The sequence below is a fragment of the Spea bombifrons genome, chromosome 3, assembly GCF_027358695.1.
Source record: "Spea bombifrons isolate aSpeBom1 chromosome 3, aSpeBom1.2.pri, whole genome shotgun sequence".
Lineage (NCBI taxonomy): Eukaryota > Metazoa > Chordata > Amphibia > Anura > Pelobatidae > Spea > Spea bombifrons.
Genome location: NC_071089.1, coordinates 104,072,432 through 104,093,737, shown reverse-complemented (window position 1 = coordinate 104,093,737; position 21,306 = coordinate 104,072,432). Strand labels below are relative to the sequence as shown.

Sequence of the window (21,306 nt, the reverse complement as noted above, 5' to 3'; positions counted from 1 at the left end):
CATTATGAGGCTTTTCTTGCCCCATTGTGCAGGGGAGGCTCCCATTCCAGCTCCAGTAGTAACCAAGGTTACGTTTGCTTCGGATGTACAGCTGTCAGCACTGCATTCCACATATACGTTATTAAGCGACAGTTTTCGCCTCAAATCAGTGGCGGTTTTTTTGTACGAACTATGAAGTTTGCAATGCAATAGAATGTCCAAAAGGTTCATGTGGTTGTAAGCTGCAGAAATGGTCCTCCAGGGTTATCAGCTGTACAAAGGCAGGTTTTCCAACCTAGACCCTATCTTGCCTTTAGGTCAGAAATCTGTATATTTATTTTGGAAATCCATCACCACTAGTTCCAGATATGCCATATATTCCCTAAATTCTGATCCTATTCTCCTATTTAATATAAAAGTTGAAGAGACCAAACTACATAAGACAGGGTGAAGGAGCAGATAGATGCAATAGAGAAGAAGGGCCCTGGGCAAACCTCCCCTTGAGCCCCTGCCTTATGCTCATGGGTCCTGTCACCAGCTGCCTACTCTGTTCACACAGCATGCTAGTTCTGTGCAAATGGACACCAACAGAGGCCCAGAGGATAGCTGTTGTGGGCCCCATCGTACCAGCCTCTTTAGTATTTGACTGTGTTAAAGATGGCCATGTAGAGAAGGAAAATGTCAAAAAATGTCCAGGGCAAGTTCAGGAGACATGATGATGCAGAATACCAGGTAGGTTGAGAGGGCACAACTGATGGGAGAGAATGCCAAGGTGAGGAACGCTGAAGGGATAAAGGCAGGGTATGAAGTAATGATTACAAAGAGATCCGGGCACTGAGATTTAGTTAAGGCCAAAAATGGCTGCAAGGATTGCGTATCAAGGATTCCAAAAGAGAAAGAAGCGTTAGAAATCAGAGCATGGGATCTTAACTACGGATATTCGTGTAAAAAAAAAAAAGCAGTGCCGCGACAGAATTTTAATCAGCAATACCTCAAATACCTCCTGGCAACTGATGGGTTAAACACGAGCTCACTTCAATCAGTGAGGTCATGTTTGCAGACTGTGGGGGAGGAAGGCATTAGTGGGAGCCTAGGTATGTTTCTAAATGCCACTCTAATCCCAATTACCCCACTAAACAGTAAAAGAATGATCCCTGCCTTGTTCTCTTGATTATGAAGCTCACTTTCACTCTCTGATGTCCTTTCTAGCAAGGGAGCGCTTGTTTAATCTCAGCAGGGGTCCTTGAGTTAATGTCACAAGCCCTGGGAGAAAAAGACAAAGTCTCCACAGACACAAAAGACAATCTAGTCACACACACAGAAGCAGCGCATGTTCGGGGGAATCCTGCCAACACCAGCCACTCTGCACCGAGCACAGACTGAGAAACTCGCTGACGTACAAAAGGCTTGCGTTGATTAAACGTGTATATCATTCAACAGGTGATTGTCAACAATTTCAAGTAGGAAACTTCATTCCAAAAACCAAGTGTTAAATGACAGACATTTACACTCCTAAAGGGTAACCGATTCACAGGATAAAAATATCAAGAAAGAATAGGGGATATTAATATGTATGGCCTGGAAGAGAGAAGAGACAGGGGATGTGATAGAAACATTTAAATACGGTACATAAAGGGATTAAACAAAGTAGGAGGATAATCTCAAATCAGAGGCTTAGATGCAATGGAAGGAGCTTTATAGAGAAGGTGGTAGGGGAGTGGAACAGCTTCCCAGTAGAAGTAGTAGAAGTTAATACATATGGTTATCTCCAAGATGAGACCACGAACTGATTAAGGTCTGAGTCTGAATCATGAAAACTGAGCAGACTAGATGGGCCGAGTGGTTCTTATCTGACGTCAAATTCTATGTTTATTATATTGTAGTGACTCTAACGTCCATATGAAAGATGACTGAAGTCACCTGTACTCAAGGAGCAATTGCAGGTGTCAATACACCAGTGAGAAAGGCACAAGCTGGGATGCTTGGATCATTTGAGTATTCATTTGGGACACTCTGGACTTCTTTAAAAACCGAGTATATACACAGAAAACAACACTCCAGGGTATTGCGTATTTACACAGGTCAAGTCTATATTAATATCTGAATGGCAAGCCTTTCATCGCACTCAAGAGCCCCTTGCTCACAACAACCAAATAATCTTCCTACCAATTGGAAAAAAACGATGGTTAGATTTGTGCATAAACACAGAAGCATAAGCAAATTACTTTAAGTAATTTTGTGTTATATCCATAAATACTTAACAGACGTGTACAAAGTAGTCTGTCTGCATTTATACCCCCTGGCTAAAGGAATGGCGTAGGACACGGTGGTCAATTGGTCTCTAGGAAAAGTTGAAGTGAAATGATATAAGTAAGGATGGAGATAAATGACATTAATGGGGTTATTAACCTGAAAAGAGGCCTCACAGACAATTTTCACACAATATTTTGTTGTTTTTTTTATCCAAGGGCATTGACTAAAAAGTTTGATGGGTCCTTAAAGACTTTCTCAACTTTAAGCAAGTTGTATGTATGATAGGAAGCTCTCGGCAGCTCACTGGCAAGTCAACTAACAGCGACATGGAGAAGTAAGGGGATGTTCTGCCCCCCGTCCACAGGCTTACCGAGAGATAATCACCTAGCTCTAGCCTTAGTGAATATACCAGGTAATGGTTGCTATAAGACACAATTTTTATAAATGCTTACGTCAAACTCCAACGTCCACGCATGGCTTCTAACCAGAGTATAAAACAGCCCGGCTCCTAAAATGTAACCGCTGATGCCTAAAACATTATTGCTTCTTAAAGGGATTCTATAAATGTACCTTTTACTTGTTACCATGGGCTATATTTGGAAGACAAGAGGACAAGCCTGAACTCCACTAGCAAGGTGAGGAGGAAGCCACATGCTTCCTTCTAAGGGGGTCTTTCACATAGTTTGTTAGAAAGCTTGCATTGTGGCTGCAAACAAGGAGATTGTTCACTACTGAAAAGGATCACGTTGTATTAAAAAAAAACAACGGTTTAAAGTGCCTGAGGGTGTTTTGTTCTTCATTACTTCATAAAAGTGACATTAATAGCCATGGAAGAGAACTGCTGAGTGCATTTACTGCCGATGTTTCAGGTATGAAAGCTGCTTTCAGGCTGCTAATGTTTCCTAATTACAGATCTCAACTGTAAAGAGAGAGAGGGAGGAGGGAGGTGTGCCGGATAGGATGGAGGAGGGAATGCCAGAGTAAAATGAGGAGAGACGCAGGGGGGTAGGAAGAAAGAGAACGTATAGAGATCCAAAATGCATTAAAAGAGAACAAAAGACGTCAGGGAATGAAACAAAGTATGGTGATATGCTGTACTGCCATCTTTAAGGTCCCTTTTAAGACTGAAGACCAAGAGTTTTGCAGCATGAGCTATTCAAAGAATTCCTCATTAGAAGAATGACATCTAACCTATGTAATAGCAAGACGGTCTTTAAAGAAGTGTTACATTAATCAACAGACCATGAAGCTGATTGGTAGTTGTGTTACCTTTTCAGCACAAGTTATTATTTAAGGACCGTCTTGTCATTCCCCCCCCCATGACTGTTTTATATATATACAGAAATTGGAATCTTCACTCTTGTGGAAATTACCCCAACTTAGCTGCTAGTGAAGAACGCCTTGTGGTAAGGTGACCTGGTGGCATTTTAACGCATCGTTAATGAAGATGCATGGACTCGGCATAATTGGTGTGGCATATCATATCTTTAGTAATTACCCAAGTCAGGGAATTTGGCAGCATTTTTTCTCAAGATATTCAATAAAAGAAGTCTCTGTTGGGATTTATATAGTGACTTCGATAGATACGTTTTCTGACACTTAAAGCAAAAAAGAAAGTTATTTTTCGAGTAAACTTTACCTTAAGGGTTAACAAGGGGTTCAGAAGCCATTTCTGGTGACAAATAACAAGTGGGGCAGAGGACCTAGTAAAGGCCCCGTCTCCAGGAAACATATACAGTACAATGGGTTTATCATGGTTTAGAGGCAGCTACCAAGAACCCAAGCGTGCATTGAAAAGCAGCTTGTTTTCCAGAGACAGAGGTAAGTTCCAGGGGTCTCTGAAATAGTCCTATATCCTTATGTATATCATGCACCTGGTTCCCTATCCTGGTGGAAGTGTTTCGCAGCTGGTAAATACATTAGAAGGGCAGTATATTAGGCGCCTACCTTTCCCATGTCTGATAGTTGGAGCACAATAGAGGATCGGATTGTGTTAGTATAATACTAACATACATGCTCTCTACATTTACAAAGGTGCTGCCAGCTTCCATTGGTGGGACCTGTGATACCCTTTCAGCTTCAGTGGGGTTAAAGAACATCTCTCGTATTCTTTTTTCAAGCTCCATCCATCTTACAGATTAACTTTTCTGTCCCGCGATCCTTTGCACACAATAGGGCCATTAAAGTGAATATTTGCTTCTGCATTAATGTCCATCATAAAAACCCCACTAAAGATTCATGGAGCGTAAGAAAGATTCCATTGGGAAGCTGACCTGGCGAGCTGCAGATCTGTGAAATGGCAGCTTGCAGCACAGTTACCAGAGCCCACGTACTCGGTGGTAATAACTTGGAAAGTCTGCTCGGGTCAAGGCCCTGGGAGAGTGTAATATATCAAATGTGTGTCACTAGTCCCGAGCCCGTGATGATGTGAAAAAGTGGACAAAGGTTTCCAAAGACTTAACTCGTTGAATTCATATTACAGCTACTTGGTGCAGCTATTACAACACTGATCACACTGAACACCGCTAAAAGCTGAACACCAAAAATAAGTACTAATAAGTAATTAGTACTAATTAGTAATAAGTAAGTGCTTTGGGTTGTCCAATTCTAGTCTGTACTTTCTTCTAAAATGTGGATACTCCCATTCAAATAAACATGATTTTTTTTTTCTTAATTCCAGATAAACCGGAAGCTCAAGATACAATATTAATCAGACTTGGAGAACAGTTCACAGGTCTAGAGAAGGTCCAGGTGGTGGCTTAATTGTATCATTTATTGTCCATGAGCTGCCTGCTTGCCATTCCAACCATTCATACCAAGCATTTTGTTCCAATGCTTTTAGTGTTGGTGGCACTAGGCATTTTAGGTAGGTAACCCCTAGGTCCTCAGACATCTAACTCTTGCCCTTCTGATCAATTATGCGGCTTATCGTAATGATTGCTCCTCTTCTTAAATATCTTTGCTTCTCGAAAGTGCTCTCATCTTCTAGCTGCTAAAGTTTCAACCATGGCGTATATAAAGACTATAAAGGAACCTTTAAGAGGAAAAATTCTAGCAGTCAGCACATACACTTAATCCTACGAGGGAATAGAACATACTGCAAACCACTTTTGTAGCACAACCTTCTGGCTCTATGGTAGTTAAATGAAATATATTCCAGGGCTTAGACACATGCTCTGAACATGGAAGAAGGAGTCTCGGGGGAGACTTGCGGAAGGAAAAATCACAGGAAAAAAGAGGAGGAGGTGTACATGGGGATTCCACTATCTAACAAAGAGAGGATCATACACAACTGTAAATTAAGGAACACCTGCACACAAAGGGCATATACAATGAAAGGTCAGGAACCAAACAGCATGTGGCATTTTGTAGCAGATAAGCGAAAGACGGTTTACTCGGTAAAACTCGGTAAAAGAACACATGAATGCACAGCCCAATGGAACAATGCCTTTATCTGCATACCGCTATTTAAGAAAATATATACTCACCCCAGAGGAAGGATTGGCTGTCCAGCCCAGCTCTGCTGTGGCCGTCCGAGTATCCATCAGTGTCTCTGTAAGGAACAAACACCAAGAGTTTAGTGGAGACAAAGTGACGGTGTCTTTAAATTCAATACGTTTAGTTCCACTCAATGTAACCTGGAAGAGTATTACGGATCATTACCCAGCCTACATTTTATTGTCATTTGTTTTGATTTTTATTAACATTGTCCATGGCAGAAATGTTCTTGGTGGCAATTTCTATCATTTTCACTTGTGTAGGCCCCCGAGCTGCACAAAAGCCATTACTGCAGACATTAAATGATTGTCAAAAACCATGTTTCATTTTATTTTCTGAAACATTTTATTCACCATGTTAAAAATGAAAAAAAGACCCAGAACAGGGGACTTTTAGGACCTTTCCAACAAAAAAGTGGGCAATAGCAAAGAGAATTGGTAGTTTGTAGATAACATTTGGAGAGCTATATATTTATTAGCTGCAGAGTTTTAGACTTGGGGGGGTTGGGGGCACATTGGGGTCCCTGTGAGAGGAAGGGCTTGGTTCCAACATCCCTATTAATTTCTATGCAAACTCAACGCAAGACATCAACCTGAAGGAAACTAACCAGACCGCAATTACTAAGCTTTTTTAAGCTATGGTATGTCAAGTCTTAGATTTATTACAACTCGGCCATTTTAGGCCAGATGGCAAGTGAGGTTAATTGTCCAACCCCACCTATGCTTAAGGAGGAATATCTTAAAAACATGTACCTGCATTATATCCAGAAGCTCATACAGACAGCTGCTAATACTCTGAATTATTTCTCAGCTGAGATTGAACAAAATCATTTACTCTACCATGTTTCTTAGAAAAATATGGAAAACACCTAGTAATCATGGTATGTTATATATTCACTGTTTTTTTTTTTTTTAACTAATAGAAAGAATGTTAAGAAAGTCCCTGTAAGAGTGTAGGGTCAGTGCTAAATAAGGTCTATAATGTTTTATTATTCAATCATGGATGCCTAGCAGTCATTGCTGGATGAGGTCACAGGAATGGACCTGGGATGTCAGCTTTGATGCACTGATAATGCAGGAACAGACTGAGTTATGGATTTCGATTATGGCTGGCGAGGAACAGAGAATTATGGTTCAATGCCTCCCGTTTCATTATCACTCCGCACACCAGTAACTCCGCTCTCTCTCTTTTCGTCCCATCGCTTGGCATGAGCTGTATCAGGAAAATCAACAAAGGCTGGAGAGGGAACATAACCCTGCCTTCGCGAGCACACTTTTTATCCATTAAAACACTTTGTTCTGCCTTAACAAGTCTTAGCTTAAACGTCTCCTAGCACCGCAGACCTGTGTCGTATTGCTGGGCTGGCAAACATGTGTAGCACAATATTGGCAAGGCCTACCCTGGACCCAGAACAGTGCAGTTCTGCCAGAAGTTCTTCAAGGATGTAAACAGGAGAAAACCAAGCATTAAATACTTAGAATTTGGAAAAAAAAGAATTTAGAAAGATGTGAGATGTCCAGGCATTTTACATATTGGGCCAGATTTGCACCAACTAGGAAATACCAAGAGAGGCTACAGAGCCAGAACCAAGAAGGGGCTTGTTTTCTCCAGATGTCGCATGTCCATTCCAAGAATATTCTGCAGCTGTATTACATAGCGCATGCACATTTTGTTAAACTAAAAGTGTAGCACCAAAAAAAAAAAAAGCCAAGGCAATGTTTTGCCTTTTCTTAGTTTCATTGGGGGTTTCGTTGGGGTCTGTTCACAGCGGGCAACAGAGCCGTGGTTTCAACATCCTCTCATAACTATTCATTTGGAGGACCAGGACTGGCAAGTTTCTCCAGCAAGAAGGACTGAGCTGGCCCTGAACAATGAATAATGTAATCGGCAAGGCAATTCTGAAGAAATCACACAAATTTAACTATACACTGTACAGGGGAAGCCAAGCTCTTTCTTCAGCAAAAGCTCACTGGGGTTGGACCTTCAAACTTTTCTGCCAACTCTTCCTTTAGCCGACTCCAGAGTAGGTAAATTTACAGAGCAATCTTACAAATGTCAACTTTACTACAACATAATAATATGACCTTAGTCGACAAGAGAGAGGGCAGGGCTTCCACCGGCTCATTGACACAATACTAAAGCTCTTTGGTCCAGAAGAACTCATTAAGTGCCATAGCAATGCGTATCCAATAATTTTAACATGAAAGGAATTAAATAACAGCGCTTGTTGGCTAGCGCCTGGTATACCTCATACTGTCTTTGTCTAGAAACGTCTTTTGCAGAAATACACAAGAACCCCCCCCCTCAATATTGTTTCTTCCCTCCACCCCCTCTCCTCCGTGCTGACAAGCAAGATGGGGGCTTTCAAGCATTTTCTTTCCCGTTTCTCTCCCCAGTGCTGTAGTTTTCTTTATCTGTGCTCCTGAGCAGAACTATAATACACTAGGGATTAGTGTTAGCAACATTTACCTGTCACACAGCTCTGCTACTGCATGACAAATGAAGGGTTTTACACACCACTGCCTGTTTATCTCTTCCATTTCTGTCTCTGTCTGAAGCCGACTTTTTTTTTTTTCTAATTTGCCGTATTCTTATATTATTTCCACATCTCTCGTTTTTAGTATCCCTCTTATTCATCACAACAAAAACGTAAACGCACACCGGATTGTAAGCTCCTGAAACAAACGCGGCTTGGTAGAGTAGAGAAATATGTAGCAGGAAGAATAAACCCTGGCTTTGATTCTTTCTAGATTTGTTGTTTGACTAAATTAATGTAAAAAAATTTGTAAAAAATCTGTGGAGTGTCAATTTGCCATTTGATTTGCAGTTGATGGCAGGTTTAAATGGAATATAAATTATATATATATATATATATATATATATATACATATATATACACATATATATATACATACATATAATATAAAAAAGACAAATTAAAGCATTCAATGTTAAACAAACTGGGCATTTTGTCTGAAATCCAGAATAAATTAAATAACAATAAATTCCATTTTACATTATGATACCTCTGTCTACACACAGGTAACTTATTTATAATTTGTAGGCTACTTCATATTAAATTTATTATAGGGTTAATATTTTCAATACTCACTAAGCTTATTTTTAAAAAACAAAATTGGCTCAATGTTTTTTCTAGGTTATGGAAATCATTTTTTATATTGAATGATATATTTGATATGATATCTAAAAATAGATACATTCTTTAAACAAAGCGGTGATGACCAAATTCTACTGCAAGTTAGTATGGAATTATATCAGGACACTGCAATATTAATCAGAACATTCGCTTTTAAATTAAGGACAAAGTCAGGGCTGTTGTGATGATTCTACATAGGTCGACTGTGGTTAGTTGATCTTTGCAAAACAAAAGTACAATAATACCAAAAAACAAAATTATAATATATTTGGGTTTTTATTATTATTTTTTTAATAGGATTTGGTAAGGTAGTGAGATGCATACATAAAATGATGCTTCACGATCCACTCCTATGCGTCTACAAACAGAACAACACAGCTAAATCCAACTACAAATATTGGCTTAAGATATTATCTGCCATACATGCTAATTCGAGTATAGAATGGTGTGTTTGCAGACAGAAGATAGCAGCCTGGGACGGGTATCACGACGGCTAATAAAGAAGCTTGGCTGGCAAAACAATCTTTTAATTTCTGTGAAGGAAACCCAGGGGAACAGAATGCTTAGAACCATTACTGGGGGGTAATCAACATTCTTGCCCAGAAAGTGGTGAAAATAGAGACGTAACATTCCTCTGCTGCATTCCACTGCTGTGCTATGGTGATGGGTCCACTTTGCACTGGGCCTTTTTTTTGGCCATAACCCTCTGTGTCATTAATGTACAATTATAATCAGAAAATAGTCAAACACAGATATATATATAAATAAATAAAAGGAAGAAGCTGGGAAAAAAGTATTTGGGATCAGCTGGAACTTTTACCACTAGCTCCCCCCGTGGCCACATCTGGAACTGCAGGTATATCAGAGCTTAATTCTTCAGCTCAAGCCATTAACTGTCTAAAAATTGGCAAATGCATTCAGTGTCAATAAAATCATGTTGTATAAATGCTGTTTAGAGTCATTCTCAAAAAGAAACACCACATTTATTGAGAGCCAAGTGGGTGTGAAGCATGCGTGGGGGAAAAAACACACACACAATGACATTATATTAGGAATGTGGAAATTCTGTTTAAAAGAGAAAACAGAAAAATGTTTGCCAAGTAAATTATTTACGCCAGTAAACAAAGCACTTTAACAATCAAAATACCTATTTTTTTTAACCAAGAAATAACACTAATATAATCAGGTAGCTGATGATATACACATACAGATAAGAGAATATTCATCAGATTTTCCATGCTGCTGACATTTTCGTTTACTTTCTGGTAATTAAGCACGTTTTGTTAATCATTGCGTTCCTAATGATCTTTGCTGAAAACAGGCTAGTCCCCACGGTCACAGCTGCAGATGGGAAATGACATGCAGTACGGTGTGCTTTCAGGGAAACACAAGTGAAAAACGTTCAATAAAAGATTCTGAATATATACATACATATACCATTACATAAGTTATGGTTACATACATACACACACACACACATAACTAGAGCATCCCATAACTAACATTGACTCTTATAATGATGCAGAAGCTGGAGGACTCACTAAAGTAACTTCTTTGGGTTTACTTTATCAAGAGAGTGGTAGATAAATGGAACAGTCTCCCATCAGAAGTGGTAGAGGTTAATACAGTGAGGGAATTTAAACATGCATGGGGTAGGCATAAAGCTATACTGAATCTAAGACAAGACCATCGGCTGATTAAGGTCTGAGTCTTATCTTCTTATATGTTCTTATATGCTATCAAATTCTATGTCTCTATGCAGTACGTACCAATCGCCCTTCCAAATATGCAATAGAAAATCAGGCCCAGGCATTCGAGCGCATGGTGTGATATATTTTCTATTATTTTATATTGACTCTCCAACAATCACCATTTTCTTTAACCGTTCAGTGACAGAGAACTATCCGCTGCATTCATCCCTCTGGTCCAGAAATGGTTAAAATTTTGTTTTTATTCAACGGAGCTTAAATTGGTAGGCGAGTTATAGGGGTCTATTCAACGATCCGTCCAAACATAACTTAGTATAAACATAAACATAACATAAGTTAATATAACCCCAAAACAGCGACTGCGGGGAATTAGATTGTGGCCGCTGAGAAGAACTACGTCGAAACCACCGGTAAACAACTTGCACAAAGTGATTCAATGGGGTGTGCAGGCTCTTTCCACAATTGAAACGCATACATTCCAGTCCATAAAAAACATGTCTAGAATCCTCGAGGCGCATCTAAAGAAATGGAACGCACCTGTAGGAAGCTGAAATAAACACCCTGCACATGCCTAGACAGGCAGAACACAGCATGCTCGTGACATCTCAACCACCTCGATGCCCGTGGAATAAAAAGCCACTAGACGCCTACACTAATGTATACGCCTACACTGATGTATACGTCACTGAATTAGGAGGTTCATGGCTGTAGTTAATTCACAGTCAACTCCATAGCGGAGGCTTTTTATCTAGACATATACTGTCAAGGGTCCAAAAAAGAAGGCATATAAGGCTCCATAAATAACCTGGAACACCACCACCAGCAGTCAATAGTACCTAATAAAACCAAATAACGTTTGAGCGTGGTGTACTAAAGCCAAAACCAATATTCAGATCCAATTTCTGTAGCATATCAATCATTAAAAGGAATAGAAACACAACCGCCACATTTATTACCAAGGAACATACTCAACAGTTCCAAGGCACGTCCTCCAGAAGAACTAGAACCTTCAACTTCATCAAAGGTCTAGATTTTAGACAGGCTGTTGAATCGAGGCTCTGTATCACGCATAGTTAAATCCGGGAAGTTTCTCGGAAGGTCCCCTAATAGATTTGCCTGTTACGCTTTTACGGGGTCAACTAAGTTATTCTTGTAGTGGAAATGCAGCCCCTCATCAAGCTTAATGAATTCAGCGAGTTGAAAGCACAACTCTCCTGAAAACTCTCTTGCTGTCGCTTTAGTGAAAAAAAACACCAATTTTCTCAAACTGGTCCCCAGGAAACATCTACGGAACCAGAAGTTTGTGAAACCTATGCTCAGTCAACTTGTCAGAAAGAACGTATCTTCTACAGAAGAATAACACATATACTATATATATATATATATATATATATATATATATATATATATATATATATATATATATATATATATATATATATATGGAACCTAAACTAAATGTACATGATGGGAATAAATGACATGTTCTGCTTTTCAGAAGACATAATAAGGAGAAATAAAAAAAAGGCTGAGGCTTTCTATTGGACCACCACAGAAAAAGATAAAAAGTTTAGATGCTTTTGGGGATCCCAGAGGTCTCTTCTTTACATGGAATCTAAATACGGAATCTTGGCTATTGTAACACTTGGAGCACCAGGTGCTGCAACAATCCAAAACCTTTTTATTTCACGTTATTTAGTGTATAATTGCATTTGCTGCATTTAAAAATCCCATTAAATATTTAATGTACCTTTAATTATTACCTTTTTATGAGCGATTTCACCAGCTGAGTACACTTACACACATGTACGCTCAGTAACTTAACATCTTCTTTATTAATGAAGTCCATAGTGCACGTTTCAGCTTCTCAAGGGACAAGAGCCATCTGCACTGCAGCATTGTAACGCCTATTGTCCGGTTGAGCTTCATGGGAGTTGTAGAGCATTTAGTGCACTGCCACAACAAAACTCTAAAGAGAACTGCTTTGTAATATGTTTTTACATCCAATGCATCCGGTGATGGTGCCGTTCCATGAAAGCATATAAGCTAAATTATGTATGGCGGGTAACTCCAGCCAGCTCCCAATGCCTGTCTGGCTTAGCCCTAATAACACTTCCTATTTTTTGGCAAAAACCTTGTAAGCCTTTCTCCTAAGCCTACTACTTAGGTAAAAACTGCCTTCCAGCGGAAGTGGTAGCCGTTAATAGAGTGAGTAAAAGTAAACATGTATGTGATCAGCACATCACAGTGCATCAATACTTCCAGGGACCAATTCGGAACACTTGTTGGCCATGGCTAAAGGCAGGGCTGGTCGTGGAATTAAGCAGGAGCCATCCCAGAATGGTGGCCACATTCCACCATACCTGAATAGCCACCTTGTGACGCTAGTGTTGCAAGGGGTCCCCGTGACCTCAGACCTGCATTGATTTTACAGCTGCCTGGGCTAGTAAGGGGAAATCAGGGGATCTTTCCAACTGGATCAGGATCCCCTGCCAAAGCGGGACACCGAGGAAAAAAACAGGGACAGAGGCAGAAATTCAAGACTGTCCCACTATGGCATTTGACCAGAATATAAGATACAGGTTTTTACAGGCAGACTAAATGGGGCGAATGGTTCTTCTCCAATTCACTGTACAAAATACGTTGGCACAATGGGAGTAAAATAATGATGATGATGAAAAGTGTACATTTAAAGGGCCACATGCCATTCAGAAACATTTTTTGGGACCAGATACTATATAAGACAGGAGATCTTTAAGCCCATCAAGTCCAAAAGCCCCCCATTTATAAAAGAGCCGATGGATCGTACCCTGAAGGTTTGTTTTTCTAGATTTCATTCACTTTCTCTATTTGTTTTTTCTTATTTTTTGACCGAGTTAATAATGTACAGATTGTCATAAGCGGCCCAGCTGCGAGAACTCCGATCTCCCCGTATCCCCGTCTCACATAGTATCTACTTAATTAAAGACACAGATTCGCTTATTTTCTCGCAGTCACTCTAGTCTATGGAAGGAGAGAGGGGTGATGTGGAATGGAACAGCGCAGGAATATTTAATTGGGCCCTTGGGAAGAGACATGCGAAAGCCCTGCATCCAAGAGACATCCATTAAGAGGGATTTTCAGTTCTAGAGCACTCTCATAAATGGTTATTAGGAACATGTCTGCTCAAACACAGGTAGGTAAGAGTGATGGGAGTTTTTGTTCAATGACAAGAAAGCAAAGTGGTTGTGGTTTTGTCGTCATGTTCTTTTTTTTTTTTTTTTAGGGATAAGAGACGCAAGCAGTGTTTACTATGACTCCCAAGACACTCAGCCATCATCTTATAACTTAATGCAGACTTTGCTGCAGGTAGAATGCTGCCTGTCTATCCACATGGAAAAGAAAAAATGTCGGTGCTAAGCTAGTCACAGGCTCAAATAATACAAATGTATAGTACGAGGCCTACCAAACAGGTGTAAGAATGCTGCAAAAACAGTGTATTGGCTGTACAATGTATACAAAAAACAAAAACTGTCTGCGCTTCTTACCCTACTAAAGTTGGCAACAGTAGGAGGTGAAAGTAGGTTCTCACCCTATTGAGAGTGTGCCTTGACGTGGCGGGTGAGCTTAATTATGCTTTGGCCAATTCATATAACCAAAACCTCTCATTTATATTATGTTTATATATTTGTTGCCAACTTTATTAGGGTAAGAAGCGTAGACAGTTTTTTGTTTTTTGTATATCCACATGTAAAAAAAAAAACAAAAAACACTTGGACCCCAGTTTTTAAGATCTCTTTTCCAAACGTCAAATCTTCGTACTGGTAACGATGGCGCGACGAAGTTTGGAATCTTCTGAAAGTTGCTTGTCACAGGTTAATTTATGCAGAAACACTGCCAGGTCTCACTTACCGATATTCATACCTGTAACTACGGAGCCTGGGGGAGTGGCTTTGTGTGTGGGGGTTGGGCTAGCACTAGAAATCTGTAAGTGTGGGAGGGGTTTGAAAGAAGTAGGCGGGGACTGGGGCATGGTGAAATGAGAGTAACTGACCCAGAGACATGGGGAAGCAGCGCTTCATCCGGAGACTCCAGGTCCGTCCAGTATGGGGGTATTGCAAATTTGACACAAATCTACACATACATTTAAATCACGCCATTGCCTTATTTTATGTATTCTCCCAATTCTGACACAATTTGGCAAACTGGGCAAGAATTTCATGCTTTTTACCAAAATGATGATATATATATATATAAAAGTGTTTTGTGGCAGCCATTCTACAAGTAACTTTACTAGGTTAGAACCTCTAGATAAAAAAATTTCTTCCCAGAGTAATTAAAAGTAAAACTGGAGATCTCACTAGCCCATTAAGGTTATACATTTTTAATTTGTTCTATCTAATATTTCTGCATTCCCAATGGGTTATCTGTGCAACTAATCCCCAAGCTAACAGACTAATTGCAAAACAAATAAGGGTAGGTGATGACGGCAAACATCGAAAACACTTCTCCATATCGGGGTCGCCTATTCCTGCTTTAATACAGCGAAGTCAGAGACTCCAATTGGTAGGATTAACGCCATCAGTGTCTGAATTCTGCAATGCATGCCTCAGATTTACTGCGAGTGGAAGAGCCATGGCCAGTCATTATTGCATCAATCACTCAGGAGAAATGGTCAAGGGCCCGTGTAATATTACATCGCCCGCCTTGTTAATGAGGGGCTGACGACAAAATGTAGAAGAGACTCATTAATCAGACTGGCTAAGAAAGTATGGCGTTCTGATTGGAGTAAGGTCCCACTGCGTTTCTTATATCCCCTCTCCGCTCACACTTTTAATTAATAATGTTGATTAAAAGCATTTATTACTAATTAGTTGCTGATAAAACACCGGAACTGATCCCTAGGCCACAGAGCTCACTATATATAGATATATATATATATATATTTTTATCATTATTTATTTTTTTTATATTTTTTTTTGCACACACACATTTTTCTAGGTTAAATGGCCTTCCCCAATTCCTGGAAATAGAATAACAGTTACAAAAAGTATTTATTTTCTTAGAAGTGAAAATGTTGGCTACATTGGCTGAACACCATTCTGTCATACTCAAAAACACATCAACGAAAGGGAATACAACTTATTAAATGCAGAAAATGCTCAGGTTTATGGAAATATCCCACTTCATGACCTGCGTAACAGTATTTGAAGTGTATGTGTGTCCAGGGGCTTTTCTAAGACTTTATATGTGACACGGGGACCAATTAGTAGCTGTTTTAAAAGACTAATTTATTTTCACAATTTAATTTATAAGCCCCTTCTTCATATATACATTATTGTGCCTTGTAAGGATTTAGAGCACAACTCCTAGGGGAGGAAAGGAGGAAAGTGTCATTAGGTCCCAAAGAGGGACTTTTACTCCTAAAGAAGGGCACTTGGTAAGGGGATGGCCAGCGACATATGAAAGGCATACGATTCCTGGATAAAATGACCAATTCACCTCCATATACTTGCTGTTCTTGGCTGATACGGCACGTATAAGGGGCCAAATCACCAAAGGTAGAGCTATAGGGAGAGTTTGCGGGATAATTGTGTTTCAGCTCCTTGACCTCACCATTCATTATGAAGGTCCAACCCCAGTGAGCTTCTCCAGCAAGAAAAGCTTGGCTGGCCCTGTATAATGTATAGTTAATATATTAACTTATACACTCTTCATGGCCAGCCCAGCCTTTTCCTGGCAAAACATGCCAGTCTTGGCCCTTAATAATGAATAGTGAATGAGGAAGATGAAATGGGAATCCTCCAGACAACTCTCCCTTCGTTGAATAAAGCCTAAAGTTTCTTAGTAAGAGGTGCAGCTTTTGCACACACGTGATTAGTACGTAATTTTGCCGGAATAGTCTTTACATTTAGGAAATCCTTGTTCTCGGCGCAACGTGAACAATCTGATTAAGCCGTGGTTCTTTGGTAATGTATATGATTTTTACATTCCCTATACACGCGAGCACAAATATGCACAAAGCGTGTTCGGGGGCCCGCTGTGTTTCTTCTGCACCTCGCCGCTACGTGATGGGAACGTACAGGCCCTAATTCAATGTAATATAGATTGCATTAGCATAAGTGAAAAAAAATCCACGCTGTTCTGTCCAGAATGCACAAGAGACTAGGAACAGCGAGATGAGCTGACACAGATGCCTGGGTTTTTGGCAGCCTTTCCCTCATGAATGTCTTCCTTTAATTCCAAGAGCCTTTGTTGGAACCATCTGTTCCCTTCCCTAATTAGGACTAGGACAGAAAGCACAGCTCGCAATTACACCAGCGTGAAACGCAGGGAGGCAGCGTATTGCCGCGCCTGGCCCCAGAGTCTGTATTCCTTGTATAAACAGTAATCTGCTAATAGATTACTGATAACTGATAGGTAATTACCAGGAAATGCACTTCTTACACAAAGGGGCCCTTCTTGCCAAAGCCATGGATACAGAATAAAATGAGCTAAAATTATCCGTCCTTTGGACCTGCGAGCTGTTAAAATCCCAACCCTTGGATGCCGACTGTCAGCTGAAAAGCACCGCAGTCCCCTCTGCAGTCCTTTGATTTAGGAACGCGTGTCCTGCCGCTTCGCTTTAATTACCTCCTCCTCTATAGAAGATGGAACAAACTTTCATGTTGTTGTAATAGACAAGGACATTGTTGTACATTGTAAAAGGGCACCGCTGGCTGAACATCATGGTCCTACAAGCAAGTCCTAAGCAGCAATCCATTGACCGATAAAGCGATGATCCTTACTAGTGCCACCTTCTGTATATTCTGCACAGCTCACCAACAAAGTATTTACATTTAACTCTCCACCCATAATCTTACATTTTGCTTTTAATATTTAATTATAATAGTTACTAGAAGTGTATTCCACAAACTTGCTGCTTTCTTTGTGAAAGAATATTGTGTTAAATTTGCCACCTGTCACTTCCCAGCCAGGTCACGTTGACTGATCGATGGATTGACTGTCAGTTGCTTGGTTCATTCCGCCCTTGGTCTGTGGGAAATCTCCAGGTCTATTATTATTTAAAACATCTGCCACCTTTGTCGGTATTTAAGGTACAATGAAAGCTCTTGTATGAAGGGTCTTCAACACATTTTTGTACATGTAATGCTCACTGTCAGTGTATTTGTGAACCTAATGTACAATGGTGCAACAGGTTGATCAATCATAATAACATTAAAGTCAAGGCCCTAGCCACATTGTTTTCTTTTTAAAGATGGAATCTGTGTTTTCCTTGCCAGTCCCCGTTGTTCTTCTGAAGGAGACACACAGTTTGTTAATTTTCTTGGATGGCACTGCTGGGTCTTCTACACATGTCTCTGGATCTCTGCGTGAGTGCACCACCACCGGGTGCACTATCCCCTATCTGTGGATTCAGAGCTAAACCTTGAAGAGACCCGTTCATGCCAATGTCACACTAGGCTGCTCAACAGCAATGTGTGTCACCAGACCCAACGGGGCAAGACTACGGGACACTTGGGAGGCCTTCAACAATGTGATATTTACATAGATGTTACAGTCATGTAAAAATCAGAACAGTTTTCTTTGAACCTCAGTTTGACAACAGGATGAGTGACTTAATTAAAAGTTAGACGTCAATTGATGAAGCTTGAATTGCTAAACTCGTTGAGGTGACAACATGAAAACGCGGGTAGCAAGCGCTAGATCTAGTCTTCACAAATTATTTTTACCTTTAACGTAAGCCCCTACATTCGTTGGATACTTATGAGCCATTACATACAGGGTCCACATCTTTGAGTGCATACAAACAGGGGGATATAAGGGTCATTGTCTATTGAACATAGGGCACAATAATTGGCTTCGGAATTTTTTGGGCATATATATATCTATCTGTCACTACTGAAAGCAACACTCAAAGGTTTAAAGAAAACAGTAAAAATACCGGTATATATGTTTTTGCACACGATTAGTGACTTGTTTACCCTGGAACACACTCTAGTATTAACTCTATAAGAACAACGTACCAAACACAAATGTTGGCAACCACGGCTCAATGCACAGGATGAAATACTTCAAAAGACAGCATTGTTACAGTAATTCTAAAACCTGGTGCAGCGAACAGAAAAATAGAAAAGGAACAGAGAATTCCTGCAAACCTGTAAACAAAGAGGTTATAAATTCAGGGGAAATGCTGTTAGCAAACTTGGAAAAGACTATCCTCCATTATAAAATACTTCACTCGGGGATTGCATTTTTGTTTTCCTCCCACAGATCAATTGAACTATAAATAAAGAATGACTATCCTCCCACCATCGAATGCGAGCAGAACCCAAAAGGGCGCGTTTATATCAAACAACACTTTAGTACCAGGCGGAATTATGCGATTTTCCTTAACTGCCCAACTCTTTACTTCCGCTTAGCACTTCTACCAAAAGATGCAATGTTCTTCTACCAAAACATGCAATGTTCTTCTATCAAAAGACGCGTCGAGCTGTGCATGCCTTTCTCTGACAGATAGCATTACTCTGTATAAGACACATTAACATGTGTATAGAAAGGTTAGAGACACTGAATAGCCCTCTAGCAAACAATGTACATGGGTTGAGCCACGTTAAGGTGAACTATGCATTATAAAGAGGTCATTCTCCTGTGGGGTTCCTCCTCTGAGAAGGGAAGAGATGGTCCTACATAATACGCAGATAAACTGATGAGATGCATCAAATTACTAATCCAACTAAGTAAATTCAAAATTCCTAAATTGCACAGATAATCCTGCCCAGAGGTTTGCGGAGTCAGAGTTTTATACCAAGTTCTGCTAAATTTAACAGCTCATCATGACAATGTCCAGGCTACTGGCGCAGCCTGGTCAGACCAGTTGTCGTTCCTTGAAAAGTTACAGCAGTTTACTAAACATTGAATGTGGGTCTTTTTAAATATAGCGTATTAAGTTTGTCTCATCAATACTCATGGTTTAATGATCAAAAGACTCCAAAAAAGGTATGCGTATTCTAGAAACGGATCAGTTTGTAAAGTAATCGTAACTCATAATTTCCTTCATGTATCATTTGAAAGCTTCAAAGTATAATCTGTGTTCCGCTGATCTGTGTGTTTTTCTGTACTAACTTCTGCTGGAACTTGATGCCATTGATTGCCTCTGGTAAATAACCTAGTCTGAAGTTTGCCACTTGGCACTTATCGGCAAGAACTTGTATTTATCTTTAGAACTAGATGTTTTAGGAGAGACATTTTCTTCTGGGTCCGAAACCCCTCTATGCTTTTTTTAGGAGGTCAGAATGCTTGCTGGGTATGAGTGTATCACATGGTTCTACAGCCCTAAAGGTCACATTAATATGTATACAAACAGCAGAAAATCGGTTATTACATTAAATCACAGACAAAATGCATCTCAGCCCTTATTTAGTTACATACATAGCTATAGACAGAGCAGAAACTCATGTAAAACGTCTGCTTGCAAATATCAAGCAAAGGTTACAGGGAAATTCTGTGTCAGATTGCTCAGAAGCTGACTCCAATTATGGATGAACCTCCTTAATGGGTCTGGCTCAATACTTTTGTTTTAATCCAATAACCCCACCTCCTGGCAAATGAATAAGAACTTGGGATTCTCAGGGTTCTGCAAACTTAGAGGAGGAAGCGGCAATTGGAGATGCCAATCCGTACACCAAGGTTTGATTAGCCAACAGCCACTAGGGCTTAAAGAGTCCAACAGTAACTGGAGGTTGGTTCACTCTGCCCCAGAATCTGACCAAGTGAAGCAGAAATCTTTTATTTCTCCTACAGGTTAGTTAAGGCATTATTGGTACTGTGTTTTTAGGGTGGTCACCAGAGGCAAAAAAAGCTGAACACTAGCCCTATCTATTACCACCATATGCGTGATCATTTTTCAACAAGATTCAATAGACTTCCTGTCTATTTTCTACCTGGGAATTCGAGGTTTTGCTCCATTGACCAAGATCTAATTACCTGGCCTTTGAATTGAGTTTTGGGTAATACCCACTACTGCATTTTGTTAATTTAAGGTGTAGCTATACTTCTAAGCAGTGATAGTGCTGTTTCTTCATTGGGACCCCTGCTACCTCCTAGGAGAGGGAAGCCCAGATATGTACATGTCCCCACCAGAAAAACAATGCAGTGCATCTTCCTTTATTATTTTTTTTTTTACTACATGTGGGCACCAACTGTCTTTGCGGCTAGTGGTGTCTGAAGTATAAATCAGGCCCTAGTCTTACTTCGTCTCCTTTGTAAATCCATGTTTGGCATAGCCAGCAACCTGTAAACTAACATCTTGTTCCATAAATATCTTTAGCCGTAGGCAACCGATTCATGGATTGGCCAGAGAGAAAGAATAGTGTAATCGTTTACAAGTAAAGTTAAGATATCGACTTAGCACTAACTTAATATCTTGTTACCCAGGTAGCTCCAAGAAAACCCCTCTTGGACTGCTGTGCCTGGTTCTTTTGGATGTGTAGGACAGCAGTCCCATCCGTGAATACCTGTGGGAACTTGTCCAGCAGCTGCTGATCATGTTCAGGATTGTTGCCCCATAGATTTCCAGACTTCAGTATCACACTTGGAAGACCATATTTACTTTGGACCATTATTTACACTCCCTCGAGTTTTAAGCGGTTTGTTTCATATCATTAATAATAAACATTCCTGTCTTGATTCCAGATTGTAACTCATTTTAAGTTCAGCATAGCTGCCAAG

The 21,306-nt window shown here is 40.1% G+C and overlaps 1 protein-coding gene across 1 annotated transcript in view; it reads right to left on the bottom strand.

The window, feature by feature from the left end:
- Nucleotides 1–21,306, bottom strand: part of EPHB1 (EPH receptor B1) — a 123,446-nt gene that overhangs the window by 75,532 nt on the left and 26,608 nt on the right. Inside the window, exon 2 of the mRNA XM_053461385.1 lies at nt 5,721–5,785. Coding sequence (XP_053317360.1) covers nt 5,721–5,785 — 65 coding nt within the window. The remainder of the gene's footprint in view (nt 1–5,720; nt 5,786–21,306) is intronic.